The sequence below is a fragment of the Felis catus genome, chromosome A1, assembly GCF_018350175.1.
Source record: "Felis catus isolate Fca126 chromosome A1, F.catus_Fca126_mat1.0, whole genome shotgun sequence".
NCBI classification, from domain to species: domain Eukaryota; kingdom Metazoa; phylum Chordata; class Mammalia; order Carnivora; family Felidae; genus Felis; species Felis catus.
In genome coordinates, this window is record NC_058368.1 from 177,664,826 (window position 1) to 177,681,676 (window position 16,851).

At 57.8% G+C, this 16,851-nt stretch overlaps 1 protein-coding gene across 1 annotated transcript in view; it reads right to left on the reverse strand.

Annotated features, from left to right (window-relative positions):
• The window catches only part of FGF18 (fibroblast growth factor 18), a 32,329-nt gene extending 16,421 nt beyond the window's left edge, over positions 1-15,908 (reverse strand). Inside the window, exons 1-3 of the mRNA XM_011285502.4 lie at positions 15,767-15,908; positions 15,557-15,593; positions 1,989-2,169 (exon numbers count right to left, since the gene is read on the reverse strand). Of these exons, the coding sequence (XP_011283804.1) occupies positions 1,989-2,169; positions 15,557-15,593; positions 15,767-15,798 (250 nt within the window). The 5' untranslated portion in view covers positions 15,799-15,908. The remainder of the gene's footprint in view (positions 1-1,988; positions 2,170-15,556; positions 15,594-15,766) is intronic.
• Between the last annotated feature and the right edge of the window lie 943 nt (positions 15,909-16,851).

Consider the following 16,851-nt stretch of genomic DNA (forward strand, 5'->3'; position numbering starts at 1 on the left):
TAAATCTGGGGTTTGTGGAGCTGGAGAAGCCAAAACGGGCTAGTTCCTGGATACTCAAAGTGCGGTCTCTGCACACCACCTGGGCGCAGGTTAGAAATGCAGCGCTCAGGCCCCACTCCGGACCCACCAAATCAATATCAGCATTTAACAAGGTCCCTGAGTGATTCACAGGCATGTTCATGTTTAAGAAACACTGCTCTGGTCCAACCCTTGTATTGTACAGAGGGGAAACTGAGGCCCAGAGGAGGCGAAGGGCTTGCCTGATGTCACGCAGCAGGTGAGATCCCCTAAGTCTCTGGCTGAGGCAGAGGAAGCGAGAGGCAAGTAACTTCTGGAGTGAGGGGGTGGCCATTTCTGGGCTCCTCTCCCTCCCGAGCTCCTACCTCCTGTCTCAGGGCGTGGACAGATGGCTCAGACCAGAGTCTGACCCCCCTCTACTCTTCCCAGCCTGGAGGGGCCAGTGAGAGCTCCGGGGACTCCCCAGGAGGGCACCCTCCTCCCGCCCGGCCGGCCAGCTGCCCCTTCCCTGGCAGCAAGAGGACAGCAGATCCCAGGGAAAACCACCACCTGGGTCTGCCCAGCACAGCAGGGGGCACAGAGAGACAGAGGCCCCTGAGAGGCAGCCAGCAGAGGACCTGAGAGAGGTGGGGCGGAGGGACTGGAGAGCTGTGGTCTGAGGGAGGGAGGCAGGGAGGGCAGAGATGGTGGGGAGGTGGGGGGAAGAGGTGGACAGAAACAAAGAGGGGAAGGGATGAGTACCCAGAAGGATAGGAGAAGGACTCAGAGAGAGGGGCCGGTTGAAAGCAGCAGCAGCAGCAGCAAGACTGAGAAAGGAAGAAGGGGAAAGAGGGAGGGAGGGAGGGGAACGGAGGCAGTAAAGAGTGATGGCACAGGGAGAAGGGAGGCAGCTGGCCTGGAGACGGGGAGCCCAGCCCGGCCCAGCCCTGCCCGGCCTTGCCGGCCCCAGCCCCCAGTGACGGTGCAGCTGCCGCACTTGGGCCCTACCATGAGGTCAGTCCTGCCCTGGGGCGGAGGGAAAATAAATGGTGTCCAAGATAAAAGGTCCAAGAAATTATTTGTCTTGTTGTCACGTCTTGACTGCAATGGGCAGGGGCCGGCGGGCAGGCGGGGCATCATCCCAGAAAAGCCTAGGCTGGCAGTCCCACAGTGCATACACAGGACCCCGGTCCCAGCCCCATGCCTTGGCCACCCACAGCCCCGGCTCCCCTGCCCAAGGCCGGGGCCCGGGACACCTCCCACCCAAATCCTGGCCTAAGAAGGCAAGAACCCATGGGGCAAGGTCAGTATTTGCTCAGTGCCTCTCCCAAGATCCACTCCAAGCTCTAGGAAATTGGAGTCCTGTTTCTCTTACTGCTGAGGGTCTTTGTGGGCAGGGGGCCTGGGGAGGGAAGGGGGTTAGGGTGTCTCATTCCTCCCAGCCCCCTTGCAGAGGCAGCATGAGGCGAGTGATGGTTCCCAAACATCTCAGAGGAGGGCTGGACAGTTCCGGGGTCAAGGGCAGGTCAAAGGGACCATAGCCCAAGGTGCTAAGAGCGAGCGCTCCCATTCCTCACAGGTGTTCAAGCTCAAGCTCGCAGAACACACACCCGTTTGCACACAGGAGCACCCACCCTCACCCCAGGCCGATTTCCAGCACCACCGGCAGCACCCAAATAACATTCCCTAGAGACTCCCTGCTCTCCAAGCACCTGAACCTGGGGCTGGTGAAGCAAGGCCATGGGGAGCAGCTACCCACGACCACTGGCATTTGCCGGCAAAAGCACTTTTGATTCACAGCTTCAGTTAGTGCCCCACAAAGGCTCTCAGGGGATACACTACTTACTGCAGCTCCATTTTACAGATGAGGAACCTGAAGGCCAGAAAGGCTCGGTGCCAGGTGCAAGATACACAGCCGGGACGCGGCAGAGCTGGGATCTGAACCTGAGGTCTCAGAGGGGCCCAGTTAGGGGGGCGGGGCCGGCACCTACCATACTTGTCCCCGTCCTCGCCGCGGGCACTGATCCTGCGGCCCAGGACCTGGATGTGCTTCCCGCTGGTCCGGCTGTAGAGCTGGTACAGCCGCAGCTGCTTACGGCTCACATCGTCCCGAGCCCGCGTCTGGTTCTCCACGTGGATGCGGAAGTCCACGTTCTCCTCGGCCGCCAGCACCTGGGCAGGGAAAGGGGCATCAGTGATCTACCTGGGAGGTCCTAGGTCCCCTGCAGATAGGAGCTGCGTTCACAGCAAAGAGCCAGAGCCCCCGTGTGCCGGCTCTGTATGAGTCCTTGGCCCAGATTCATACCTGCCCTGTTACCACCCCTGCTTCACAGATGAGGCAACCAAGTCTCGGAGAGGTGAGGCAAGTTGACCAAGGGGGCCCAGCCAGGAAGTGGCAAAGCTAAGAATCAGGCCTAGGTCTACGGGACAACAACACTTGCCATCTTTCCACCACAGCACCAAGTTAAAGGAAGCAGCATAGAGCATTTGACCTTGGCCACACCGACTCCTTCCCAATAAAACAGCAGAGCGGAGCCCCGACCCCGACCACATTCCAGGGTGGCCATGAGGATAAAGCGAGCAAGTACCAACATGGACACGGAGATGGGAGAAGCGTGGGGGGCATATCACTGTCGTTTGGGTGCACGGCCGGGAAGGACAGAGGCTGCCAAGTCACCCTGGGAAGGAATGGGCCAAAATCCACTGTCACTCATCCCCAGGAGCCGGGGACTCTCCTCTCCATGTCCAGAGAGTCCTCATGCTCACCCACACTCGCCCAGCATCTGCCCACACCACTGGTTTGGGCACCACTGGCGCATCCCCAGAGGTTTAGTTCATGTCTGACCACATCCTCCAGGAAGCGGCCTCTGGCTATGCTGACATATAACTCTCCAGTCTCACTTCCTGAACATGGCCTCTCACCTGGACAACTTGCAGCCACCTCCTCGCCAGTCTCCTGTTCCCATTCTTGCCCCCTGGTAGTCTGTCTTCCATCAAACCCAGTCACTTAGTATAATCCTCCCTCTTCACACTCTCCAGAACTTCCATCACATCTCGACAAAGGCCCCCACCACGGCCTCAAGGTCCTTCATGATGAGCACCCCCCCGCTTCATCTTTTACCACTCCCTCACCACCAGTTACACTGGCTGCCTTATTACGTTGCTGAGGATTCCAAACACAAAACATACCTGCCTCGGGGCCTTTGCATGTGCTTTTTCCTTGGTTTCAATATTCCTTCCCAGATTTATACATTCTGGCCCCTTTACTTCATTAGGGTCTCTGCTCAGTGTCACATCCTGAGACAGGCCTTCTTTGACTGTTTCTCTGAAGCAGCCCCCACTCCTCTGTCACTCTCCATCTCTCTATCATGCTTTGTTTTTTCTTTCTAACACTGACCAACCTGACATGCCTTCTATTTATCTGGTTTTTGTCTGGCTCCCCCTGACTAGGCTGACAGCACCATGAAAGCTGGGGCTGTCTCTTTCTTGCTTGTTGCTATATCCCCAGCACGTAGCACGGTAGAAACTCAAATATTTATTGAATGCATGGATGAATAAACAAATGAACATTGAAAAGATGTGGCGTTCTGGCATTCCATTTAGTATTAAATTAGGTTTTCCTATGCTTTCCTTTCCTAAATGTACATCTGCCCCATTCCATCTGAACTGAATTATTCTTAAAGCCCGGACAGCGTTCTCGGTTTGTTCTGTGTGCCCATGAGGTCTGACACGATGTTAGGCATGCAGGACCCCATTCCCATGACAGTATGGCCCCACTCAGCCCAGGGCAGGGCTCCAGGGACCAGGGCTGCCCAAGCAACTGTCTCACCTCTCAACTGTGAGCTCCCAAGGGCAGGAACTGTGTTTTCCTCATCGCACGCCCCATGCCCGGCCCAGGGTCTCTGTCCCCAAGCTGACTTACACATGTCCTCCGACGCTGGCCTGGGCCCCACAAGCAATTCAGCAGGACCACAGTATTTAACCTTCACTATCATCCTCAGGGTGGAAGTATCATCCCACATTACAGGTGAGGAAACTGAGGCCCCAAAGCTAAACTGACAAGGTCACACAGTACAGGCAACGGCAGAGTAAGCCCCAGTTATGGCCCCAAAGCCCTTCGTTCAGCCCCACTTGGCTGGGCCCCACTTGCCCCTCCGGCACGATCGGGAGGAGGTCCCAGATTCGAAACCCAGGGGTGCGCCACTCACTAGCCAAGAGACCCCAGGCAAGTCACTAACCCCTCTGTACTTCAGTTTCCTCACGTAGAAAACGAGAGGGATGACAGTGGCACCCACGTCACGGGCTGCCCTGCAGATGAAACACGGAAGTCTTAGAACAGGGCCTAGCACAGAGTACGCTCTCAGTAGGTGTGAGTGAGGGAACCCAAGGGGCATTAAGAGGCTCACCGTGAATCCTCTCCGGAAACACCCTCAGATCACACTCCTCGTCCCTACACGCAGGGCACTTCTCCTTGCAAATCACACTTTGGGAAGATGCTATTGCTTCCGGTCCTTCCAGACACCCCTGCAGCATGGGGATGCTTACCACCTCCATTTAACAGATGTAGAAACTGAGGCTTTGAGCCACACGGCCAGTGGTGCAAGGCCCACCAAGGGTGCACGCCCTTTACTTCCTCTGTTCTCCGTGGCCAGCCCCTGTCACCATTCACAGCCAGGCTCTGACGCCTGGGACCCACCCCCTTCCATATCCTGATGAAGATATGGAGGGAAGAGCTCCATCCGCCCCTGAGGTTCATACCTGGTGGGCACATGTCCTAAAGACCCCCCCACCCACGGCCCTCGACCTTCCTGGTATGACTTCCTGAGGTAGCCCGGCCCTGTCCCCTCCCCCAAGGGCAGGCCTCCAGACTCCTTCCCTGTCCTCCAACTCTCCTCCTGCTCACAGGAGACCTTATCGACCAGAGGTCAAACCAATCTCCTTACCCTGGGTCCCCAAGGGGAGCTGCCCTGCCCCAGAAGCCAGCCTCCCATTAACGATTTTCTCCCTGGCCCACTGGACAGAGGCAGTGTGGGTGACCCAGGGTCAGCAGGGGCTATCCGGTGGCCCTTCTCCAGGATGTGGGGGGAACAATCCATCTTGCCCAGCTTCCACCATTTAAGCCACGTTCTGTGGTCACATTCTTCCCAAGGGAGGTAGCAGGGGTGGGCCTCTGACACATACACAGAGTCCATCCTTCTGAAAAGGCAGTGAAGCCCCTGGGCTTCCTGGGCAAGACCTCTGGGGAGCCCCAGGCCTTTGCACAGGTCAGGCCCTCTGCCCAGGGTACCCTGCCCCCTCTGCCCAGCTGACACCTGCCCTCAGGTGCCTCCTCTGGAAGCCTTTTCTGCTCCCCATCCTCCAGCTGGGTTAGGGCCTCTGGGCACTACAGTAATGGCTTAGTGTCCCCAGAGTTTAGCCTGTCCAGCTCATCCGGGGGTCTCCAGCTCTGGCCCCAGGAGGTTGCCTGGCCAATGTGTGCTAAATGACTGTGGCGAGGATGAGGGAAACCTAGAGGCCAAAATCAGCCCCACCACTTACTACCCAGACAAGCAGAATGCCCAACAGAGTGGTGGCAAGGGGCGTCTGCAAAGCTATCAGCTGCTAGGCTTTCCTAGGCACTTCCTTCCAGGCACTGTGCTCCGAAGCCCTCTGTGGTACCTCCTACAATTCCCTCAGCCACTCTTGGAGGTGGGCACCAGATAGAGCTCGCTTTGCAAAGGTCACTGGACCTCTGAGGCCTCTCTCCAGGGCCACGGAGCCAGAACGCGGACAAGCGGGGCTCCTGCGTCTGCCTCGGGACCAATCTCTCCCTCCTCCTCTCCTGCTCATGGGGTAGCAGGCCACTTGGCCCCGGTGCCTAAGAGGGGGCTTGCCTTCCAGGCCTTTCCTAGAATAGTCAGAGCGGCTGTCTGCTGGCTAACGCCCCTCCAGGTGCACAGTCGTCTGGGCTGTTGAAGAGTTGCAGGGTGAACAAAACCAGACTGGCACAGCTCTCACAAGGTGAGCAGGGCTGGCACACAGGATGTGTCCTTAGGCACAGGAAGGCACCTTCTGTCACTCTGCCTCCCCCCCCCCGCCAGTTACCTTTTGGGTCGAAGCAGTTTTTCCCACAGCAGGATGGCATATAGAGGGGTCCCCATGCAGCCCAAGACTCCCAATTACCACCCCCCTGCCAGCCCCTTCCCTGCCCTGAGAGCTGGGGCTCCGGTGGAAATATTCACTCCCCCATCCAGGAATTGCACAGAGGCAACAATGGGCTGACAGGTTCACATCTCCCCACACCGGGGTCCACCGAGGTCCCAGGCCTGGCACAGACAAGGTGTCTGGTGGGGCAGAGCCCCCCGCCTTCGGCCTGGCCTGCAGTGGAGCCCAGCTCTCTAACGCACAAGGCGAGTTCGGTTCCTACCCCACACTCTGCCTGGCTCCCCACCGCCCACAGCACCCGCTCGGGGGCCTTTACAGTCTAGCCTCTCCTACCTTCCGAGCCTCCTCTCTCAGGCACCTGGGGTGAACCTTCCATGGGGTGATCTCCGTGCCAGCTTCCAGACATCAACCCAGGTCCCCTCCTTCTGGCGCATCCGTCAGCCACGACTGCTCCCTCTGGCTGAAGATCTCGGCCTCACGGACCCACTCATGCTCTGAAGACACGTGTGGGGGCTTCCTATATCTCCCCACCTTCCACAGACATGGTCACACATCACTTATGTACACACACAGCACGAGTGAGCACACACCACATGTAGTCAACAACAAAATGACTCGCACTAACTGACGTCTGGGGTCACCTGGCTCCACCCTGAATCACCACTCGGTTTGGTATCTTTTTTTTTTTTTTTTTAAGTTTATTTTTTTGGCGGGGGAAGGGGCAAAGAGAAAGGGAGAGAGAGAGAATCCCAAGCAGGCTCCTCACCGCAGAGCCTGACACAGGGCTTTAACTTACAAACCGTGAGTCACGACCTGAGCTGCGACCAAGAGTCAGACGCTTAACTGACCGAGCCATCCAGGCACCCCAGTTTGATTTCTTGAACCCCTCAGTTTTCTCACTAGCAGAATGGGGATTGTTCGTAATATCTATCTCAGGAGCGCCTGGGTGGCTCAGTTGGTTGAATGTCCAACTTCAGCTCAGGTCATGGTCTCCCAGTTCTTGGGTTCGAGCCCCGCATCGGGCTCACCGCTGTCAGCACAGAGCCTGCTTCAGATCCTCTGCCCTCCTCACTCTCTCGCTCTCTCTGCCACTCCCCTGCTTGCGTGCATGCTCTTTCTCTCTCTCAAAAATAAACATTAAAAAAAATCTATCTCAGAGAAAAAGACAACACAGCCACAACTTTTTTCTTTTTCTTTTTTCTTGTATTTTGTTTTCTGAACAGCCACGCCACGACTTACTGAGTGCTTCCCTCTGTGCTAAGAATCACTTTAGGTAAACTATCTTATGTGATTCCCAGGGCGGGCCTATGAGTTCTATAATTATCGTACCCACTTTACAGATGAGGGAACTGAGGCTTAGAGAGGTTACATCGCTTGTCCAAAGACACTCACTACTGAGAAAAGGAATCCAGATTCAAATCCATCTCAGTCTAGAGCTCAAGCTCTCCACCCCTTCACCCTTGCCTGCTTTCACTCTCTCCTCTCTCCACCCCCGCCTCTACCTCTATTCAGGATGGCAACTGGTTCTGGCCACAAGCCATGGCTGGGGCAGGGATTGGAGCAGGGATTAAACATGAAAGGGCTCAAGGCCTTGAGCTCACTCCCCCTACTCAAGAGGAGGATGGGGTCACACTGCCCCCTCCCGCCCAGGTCCCCATCCTTGAGGCCTCATACAATCCATGCCCCTGTCTCCAGGCAGCCTGCCCAGAAAGGGAGGGTCTCCCCGTCCCAGGAGGGGCAGCCCACAGACTTCCGGCCACATTCCACGACCGCCTGCCTCCTCCTCCAGCAGCAATGTTGCCAGCCCTGCTGAGGGCGTTCAGAGTTTCTCCAAAGTCTCAATTCCCCCCTCCAGGAGTGGTCCCGGGTAAAGTTAGCCCTGCTCTCCGTCCCAAAATGCAGCTCCCCACAAACTCTTCCTAGAGAGCGGGCCTGGACTCAGGCCCAGGAGTGGCTGCCAGCCCCAGTGCTCTGTGGCTTCTTATTATTCGTGAGGGAGAAACTAACACTGGCTCCCACTTGCTAGGTACTTGCTTTGTGCCGGGGCCTGAGCTAAGCACTTTGCAAGCAAGGTCTCTTCCCTCCTCACACAATCTGGGCTGGTCAGAATGATTCCCGTCCCTGTGACAAAGGGAGACACAGACAGGCCAAGGGACTCATCCACGTTGCACACAAAACGACAGAGCCAAGATCTGAACCCATCTCTGGCTCTAGAGCCCATGGATTTTCCCCAGCCGGCATCTGTAGGCAGAAAAGTGAGGAGGAAGGTAGAGCCCACCTCTGGATCTGAGTTTGGCTCAGGTTCACGCTCCCACCACCCCCTTCAGCCCCAGGCTTTCCCCCTCTAACCCGTCACAGTCCCTACACCCAACCCAGCCAGAACGGTGATGTTGGTGATGTTGTAAAGGGCCCTTCCCCACCCCCCCCCCCAGCCTGTCCATTAAGCTCCCAGGGCTACCAAGGTATTGATTGGCAGGGCTGAGCCATCAGCATGGGAGGGAGGTGCTGCCACCCAAGGTGGCTGACTAGAAGCCCCTCTCCCCACACATCAGCCTTCTCCATACAGATCGTCAATACGAGTACCTCTGGTGGTCAACCCTGGAGCCAGCTTGGGGAAGGAGGCAGGACCCCTAAAGACCCACATTCCCTTCTTTTATTTATTTTCCCCTCTCCTTCAAACCCTGTTTCACTTCCCTGTCCCTTAAAGCATGTGGGTGGGGAGAGTGGTCATGCATACCGACCAGAAACAAGCCCTTTATTCTGGCATTCAATGCCTACCATGGCCTTTTACATCACCCCTCTTCCTAAACTTGGTGCTCCAACAGGCTTAGAGTCCCCTGAGCATATCAGGCTGTTCCCTGTTTCCATCTAGAGATATTCCATGTGCCTGCAATGGCTTTTACACACACACACACACACACACACACACACACACACACACACTCATTCACTCACTCACACATGTACACACAGGTTCACACCGTCTTCACCTGCCTTATTCTTAATCTAAGATTCAAACAGGGCATCTTCTCTGGCCAGATCCTCTTCCCCCAGTCTGGTTTCATGGCCCTTCACCAGGGTACCCATGGCACCCTGGAGCCCATGTCCCCCTGCAGCCCATGTCCCCCTGCACAGACCCCTCTGATTTCTCTCAAGTCCCCAAGGGCTGGGATAGGTCCTGAGTCTCCTTGCCCCATGCCTGGTGCCAGAAGGGACCTGCCCTAGAGAAGCTATGGCCCCTCCACTCACTTACTCAACAATTATCCTGCATGCCAGGTCTGTGCGATGTGCCGTAGGGCCCTCTGGATGGGTCCAGCCTCCCTTGACTTCCAGGAACAGGCCTCTAGACACACCAACGTCAAATGCCCAGCTGCAGCGCGTATTACTTAACATTTACAGTGATCCAGGTGCTGTGCCCCCGGGTGATCACAATTCACCCTCGCAGCAACCCCAAGAGGGAGGTTCTACCCTGACACCCACAACAAAGATGAGCCACCGTGAGGCCGAGCAATTTGCTCAATCTGAGACTACCAAGGGGCCAAGGCGAGGTGTGATCTGGTGGGCCAGATCCAGAGCCTGAGCTCCTATGCATCCCTGTGAGCCTCACGGAGAACACACTGGGGCCTGTGACAGTGACAAAGTGCAAAGAGGTTCCAAGGCAGAGGCGGAATGGGGATGAGGGAGGTAAATAAAGCTGCCCAAAGCATCAGCCCAAAGTCTCTTCACAGGGAACACTTTGAGGAAAAAACTGAAGCCTTGGATGCCTTCTTGGCATTCTCTCTAAAACCCAGTCCAAGGCCACCCAGGCAGCGGATGTCCCATAAATGTTTGCTGATCGCTACTGAGGCACAGCACCATAACTGAGTACCTACTGCATACTTGGCCCAAGACATGATTCCAATTACACCTTTGGGGAGTGGTATTATCATCCCTATATCTCGTGTGATGAGGAGGCAGAAACTCAGAGAGGTTAAGGATCTTGCCCAAGGCCACACAGCCTGGGAGTGGTGCAGTGAGGATTAAATGCAGGCCTAAGTCCAAAGCCTGTACTCTCAACTTGGACAAGAGGAGCCCGGAAGTCACCGACGCAAGGAGTATGTCCCTCCTAGCCTTGCCCAGCACCCTGCAGCACGGTACCCACCTAACGCACACACAGAGCGTGTAACTGATTTAACGAGTACCGTTACACATTATTGAGTGCCAGCTAGCTACTCTGTGTGCATTAGCCCATTTAGTCCCCACAATAACCCTTAAGAACTAGGTATCTCTCACTGCCCCCGCTTTACAGATGGGGAAAACCAAGGTGCAGATTGTTGAAGGTTAAGAAATTTGCCCAGCAGCACACGATTCAAACCGAGGTCTCTCCTGTGCCAAAGCCCATGTGTTCAAACTCCACGGAAGTCATCTAGCTCACGTCACTGATACCCAGGTGGGTAAACTGAGGCCCAGGGAGGGAGGCCATTCAGTGAGCCAGTGACAAATCCAGGACTGATCCCAGGGGTCCTGAGAGTGTTTCTGCTCTGTGGCCCACGGGAGGCTTGTCCTTGGCCCCATCTTCGGCACTGGAGCATTTTAAATGGCCCACGGGCGTGACGCCATTTAGATGTCAGAGCAATGAACAAACACCTCCCAGCCCCTACCAGCAAGCCTGATTAAAGCCTGAGGGGCCCGCTGACCCACCAACGTTTCAGAACAAGTCCCCAGACTCAGGCCCAAAGTGGAGACAACAGGCCTCTGCCCTTTCTGAGGCCCGGTGGCCATCGCCCAGCCCAGGCCACCCTGACAAGGCCCTTAGCACTACCGCTGTATCCCTGGCATACAGGTTCCCTGTATCCCTGGCAGTGTTCTGCCAGTCTGCGAGTGGGGGCAACTGGACCCGGTAAGAAATGCGGAGCACACAGAGGTGAACCAGAAAGTCCCCGCCCTCAGAAAGGAAACAATCCACATCTCCCCTCTCCTGGCCACCAGGAGGAGACAGTGCCCTGGGGAAGGGGAGCTTACCACCCTGACAGGGGCGTGGGGGCCAGGGAGCCCTCCCCAAACAAGAGGCATTAGGGCTAGAGCCCTGGACAGAGGACCAGGCTCCACACTGGCCCCTGCTCTCACCCTTAGGAAGCAGGGACCACTTTGTTGGTTGTTTTCTTCCCATTCTACACATGCCAAAGCTGAGACCTGAGAGGTTAAGAAACTTGCCGAGGTCATACAGCAAAGGTAAGGCAGTGCGACAACAGGGAGCCAGGCTAGCGGACTCCAGAGCCCTTAGGCTGCCGTTTAATAAGCCTGGGGCCCAGAGCCAGGTGACCCAGAGTCGAAGCCAGCTCTGCCTCTGTCCTGCTCAGTGGACAGAGGCAGGTTATTTCATGCTTCTGGGCCGCACTTCCTTGTCTGCAGGATTCCCTAGTGCCAGGCTGGTTGTGAGGCTTAGCCTCCGTGATGTGAGAAAGTGCCTGCCTGTCACATAGCGACCCTTTCAGTCCAGAACATTCCAGGAAAATCAGGGTCTGCAGACTCTGAGTCAGATGCCTCCCATCGGAGACACCTACCCGGGCTCTGACCATCTGGTATGCTGGAGACCCATCAGGAGAATCCCAGGGGAATCTCTCACTGAGGAACCCTAGCATGCCTCTTGGAACTCTCCTTTCCCACCAGTATTCTTTCTGAATAATTTTGGTATTCTTTCTGAAAAAGTCTGTCTGGTGTCGGGGAAAGCATACAGAATCTTGAATCCAGAGTCTTGACTCTTGGCATTGGCCTTGAACAAATCCCCTTCCCACTCTTTGCCTCAATTTCTCCAACTGTCAAGTAGAAATGCTACCCCTCCTACTTCAGGAGGAAGAATGGTAGGAAGAAGGAAACAAGCTTCCTGATGCAAGAGCCTTAGAGTTTTCCTGGGCTGGATATGCCAGCCTCCCTGCACTTCTCAGGAGGCAGGATTAAAGGAACTCAGGTTTATCTGGCACTCTCCCCTCTAGCCTGGATGCATCTTGAGGCCAGAAACTGACTTGGGTTGTTCCCAGGGCTGGCAAGAAGCAGGTTTCCAGCAAGTGTTTGTTGAATGAACACCTGACCGGATGGACAGAGGGATGACGTGGCTGCCTTAAGAAATCAAATGTGCTACCCAATAGGATAGCTTCCCATCATCCTCATGTCCCAAAGGACTCTGTCTCTGGCTTTCCTATTGTAGCCAACTAGAAGAAAGGTTCAAATCCTCACTGAGGAAGCCAGGTGTGGGGGGTGGTCAGGCCAAGAGGGGGCGTGGAAGGAAACTTCAAAACTTGAACACATCATGCGGTGAGGGAGGAAGTGGAGCTCTGGGAGTGACAAGGGCTGGGTGGCAGAAACCCCCCTTCCCAGGCTCGCCTCAAGCCTGGCCTGTCTGGGGAAGGCCAGGACCTAGCCGAGCCTGGCGGTAGGAACAATGTCAGGCAGGTGCCGGCCAAGCTGCGTGAAAAGCCCAGCCCGGTGTCATTGTCAGCGCTCAGCCAAGTGCAGAAAAGCAATTTACTGGTCACGCCGCCTGCTCCCCTCGGAAATTTTTAAAATTCTTCCGATTTGAGCTATCCGTGGTGTCCCAAGTTGTATGGAGAAGGGATTTTATTAAATTCCCAGCTTCCCGCTTCCTGGGGTGGCCAGCAGGGGGGAGGGGGCAGGGCGGGGCTCACCACATGGTTGGTTGGGGGGGGAGCGAGGGGGAGGGCAGTGTCTGGCATTGACTGTGCTGTCTCGAAAATGTGGCTAGAGATGGGGGCTGATGACTGATGGCTGGGGAGAAGGGAGGAGCCCAGAAACTCTAATGCTAAGACTGGAGCAGTCCCCCAAAACATAGAGGTGGGGGAAGGGAAGGGCATAGGTGTGTCCATTTCCCAGCAGAACAACATACCCTCCTGGGTAGGTGAGAGTTTCCAAACCCTTCTCCACACTTAGCATGTATCACTTCAGCCTCGAAGCCACCCATCTCCCAAATGATGAAGCTAACACTCGGAAGCTGGGACTCGGGTCCAGTCTGCCAGATTGTAAAGCCCTGAGCCCTTCCCACCATGCAGGAAGGCCTCCCTTGGCCCCAAGGGAGCTCTCGCCACCCCTGCTAAGTGCACCCCGCCAGAGAAGTAGCTGCTCTCCCAACACCGCCTCAGCAGGCAGTGGACCTCAGCTCCCAGCAACTACCACTCCCACCCCTCATCTCTACCTCTCACGGCCACTCCACCTTTGTCCCTAAAGCATGAGTGGGGACATAAGCCTACCATTTCTTTATTGTTTGGGAATCATAGGTGCTTTTGAAAATCCATGGAGAGCTGAGAGTCCTCTCGAAGATGTGAGCACATCTGAGCACCATTTTGGTGCAACGTTTCAGGGGCCTGCCTCCTCCATAATCCCATCCTTAGATACACTCTGGGTGCATGGACCATAGGTTAACTACATCAGCCTGATGGCAGTTCAGATGGGGAAAGGCTGCCAAGAAAGGAAGAGGGAAGAGAGCGGGGAGAGGAGGCGCCATCACCTGCTTGAAGCCCTAACCCAGGTGTCCCACCCAGCTCTTTCCTAAGAAGCTAGCTCTAGCTCTGGCCAGGAGGTGGAGGTGGGATGCAGAGTCCAGGTTCCCTCCCTCACGCTTCCCCAGAGAATACAAAGACCATACTGCAAACCCTCCTGGGCTCTGCTTTAAGGACCAAGGGGCAGCCAGCACCAGGAGGGCAACCAAGTCCACAGCCATTCCCTGCCTCCAATGCCCATTTCATCACGGCCGCATTCCCGGGTGCAGCACTTAGGGAAAAGAGCTCCCATCCAGGTAAGACAAACAGATCCCCTGGAGTGACCCTGGGACCTGCCCTCTGCTTGGAGACTCAGCTGTAAACCAGGCAGGCCATGCCTGGCACTGGCTCTCTGACACCAGCCATTCCCACCCCTGCCCCCCCCATCATAGGGTCACATCTGCTTTGGCAAACAGCCAGTTTTAAGTTACTGACTCCAGTTATATTGATTCAAGGAGTCACTGGGGACCCCGGCCTGACTAACAGGAGGAGAGAACCCATCAGTCTGTCTGTCCGTCCACCCATCCATCCATCCATCCTTATAGCCCCCCGCCCCAATTAGCTGCCCCAAGCCCAGTGTCCATCCTGACGCTGAGTCCTCTCCCAGGAGTGGAAGGCGAGGTAAGCAGACCCGCCACCACACCAAACACTGAGAGAGGCTGCTTGAGTCTCAGCAGCACTCAACACTCACAACACTCCTTATGCCGTAAAGCTGGGAGAGCCACCATTTTCCCTGCTCGAGGGTCTTTTGGGGCACCTCTGGAACCCCAAAAGCTAAAACCTGAGCATCTTCTCTAACCCTGCAGACACCTGCCTTCAACCCAGGGGGTAAGGGGCAGATAATCTCTTTTGGCCCCTATCCAGCTCCTCCTAGGGCCCCTCCCTTTGCAGCTCTAAGTGGGTGGGGGGCTAGGGCAGCTGGCACTTCCTATTCCCTTTCCCTTTGCCGCCCCCCCCCCAAACCATGCTGAGGCAGCCCTGGTCTGGTTCTAATCGGGGCTGAAGTCGCTCCCTCCTTCCCTCTTCTCTTTCTCTGCCCCCCCCCCCCCCCGCTTTTCCTTCATTTCCACGGCTTTGGAAGCCAGCGCGTTCCAACTGTCTGCGTGCCAAGACCTTCCCGAGTCTGAAAGCTGCTGAAGTAACAGATCAGATTTTAGCAAGTGCTTTCCAGGCTGAGCGCCAAGCCCTCTTCTGATTCACAGGGAGCGAGCAAGCGAGCGGGGAGCAAGGCGGGGAACAAGCCGAGGGCCACACCACCTTGGGCAAGGGTGTGCAGAACGTGGCCAGTTCCGTAGCGGCTTCAAGGGCAATGGCCCCTCAGTCCAATAGCCCGTCTCTGCTACCTCTCACCGAGTCTCCTAGCGCTCGCTCGCGTGCTCTCTCTCTCTCTCTCTCTCTCTCTCTCTCCCTCTCTCCTGCAAACGCCTTTGAAACCACAGAGTAATTTACAACTGAAGCTTTCTCCCTGGACTCAAAATCCATTCGGCTGAAAGGAGCTTTTTTGTTTGGAAGAGCGAGCGGAGATATTAAGGGACGGTTGGCAGGAAAAATGCCCAGGTCCCAACTCCTCGCCGATTGTGGGCAGGGGGGCTTGAAGCAGGACACATTGCAGCGGGTGAGTCCGCTGGTTCCGGGGATCTCTTCCCAGCCGAGGCCGACAGGGGCCGCGCCAGTCTGAGCCCTGCAGCACAGCCCCTTGCCCTTGGCTGGTCCCCCGCCGGCGCAGGGCGCGCGCGGAGCCGCCCTTTGGCGCCCTGGGAACAGGTGCACTGGGCTCGGCGCCCAGTAGGGGTGGGGCACAAGGAGGGGGCGCGGCCCGGGGAAGGGGGGTCGACCTGTACCGAGAGGCAGGGGCAGGGGGAGGTCAGAGTCAGGATCCCACATACCTGTACCTGGAAGCACAGCAGCAGGAAGTGTAAACACCTGCGGGAGAGAGATGGAGAGGTGGTCAGTGGGACTTGAGGGAGGGGGGCGCGCGGACAGACAGACCGATACGCAGTCAGAAAGTCAGACGAACGGCCGGGCGGGCAGACAGAGTCACAGGCACACGGACAGACGGCAAGGCAGGGTAGGCAGCCCCGCGCGCGGGCGCTTACAGGCAAGTGCAGGCGGAGGGCGCTGAATACATCGCTGGGCGGGGGGGAGGCGGCGGCTCCTAGCCCAGCCTGCACATGTCCGCTCCGCGCGGCCGGGACCGGGCGCCTCCGCCGCCGCCGCCGCCGCCGCCGCCGCTGCTGCTGCTCCCTCCTCGCCGGCTGCTGCTGCTGCAGACTCTGCTGCTCCGGGGCGCTCCGCGGCGCGCCCTGCGGCATCAGCGCCCCGCGCGGCTCCTCCCGAGCGCTGCGCCCTCCGGGCTGGCGCGGGGGCTACGGGGTGGCCGCCGCTGTGCAAGAGGCGCCCGGCTGGTGCGGGGAAGCTTGCTCACTGCTGGCCGTCCGTCTGTCCGGGCGTCTGCGGGAGGCTGGCTGCTCGGTTCACTCCGGGGGCAGCATGCGCAGCGGGGCTGGAAGCTGGGGCGCGCTCTCCGGCCGGGGCCCGGGGCGGTGCGGGGCCAGAGGTCAGCGCTCCAGGGCCGGGGCGCGCGGCTGCAGCAGGAACGCGTCACGGCCGCACCGTCTGGGCGCCCGCCGGCTCATGTCTCCTCCTCCGCGTCTCTCCGGCCGTGCGCATCGCCGCCTCCCACCACTGGCGGCGGCCGGGGCGTTTTCTACGCGCGGGCGGCGAGGGGGCGGGGGGCCGGGGGCGGGCCCGGGCCCGAGTCGGCACAATGAGGATGCGGGGCCCGGGGGCTCCCCCCTCGGGGCGCGGCCGGACGGGCGCTCAGCTCGGCTGGGTGCGCCGCGCCCACATCAAAGGCGGCCCAGCCTGCTTGCCTGCCTGCCGCGGCCTCTCCACTGCCTCCGCCTTCTCCTGGCGGCTCCGGGTTGGAGGGAGGCGCTCAGACTCTCGGCGACGGGACCGGCGAGGGGCAGAGCCCGCGAGGCTGGAGCTGGTGAGCGCTGGAAGCCGTCGGAGCTCTGCGCCCGGGCGCAATGACCCGCGCCGCGGCGCAAATGCTGCCGGAATTGGGAAGGCTGCGGTCCCCAAGAACGCAGTTAGGTGCGGGGCGTCCTCACTCGCCCACATTCACTACTAGCACTCACTCACACCCTTTAGCGCAGGAGTGGGGAGCCAGGAGGGG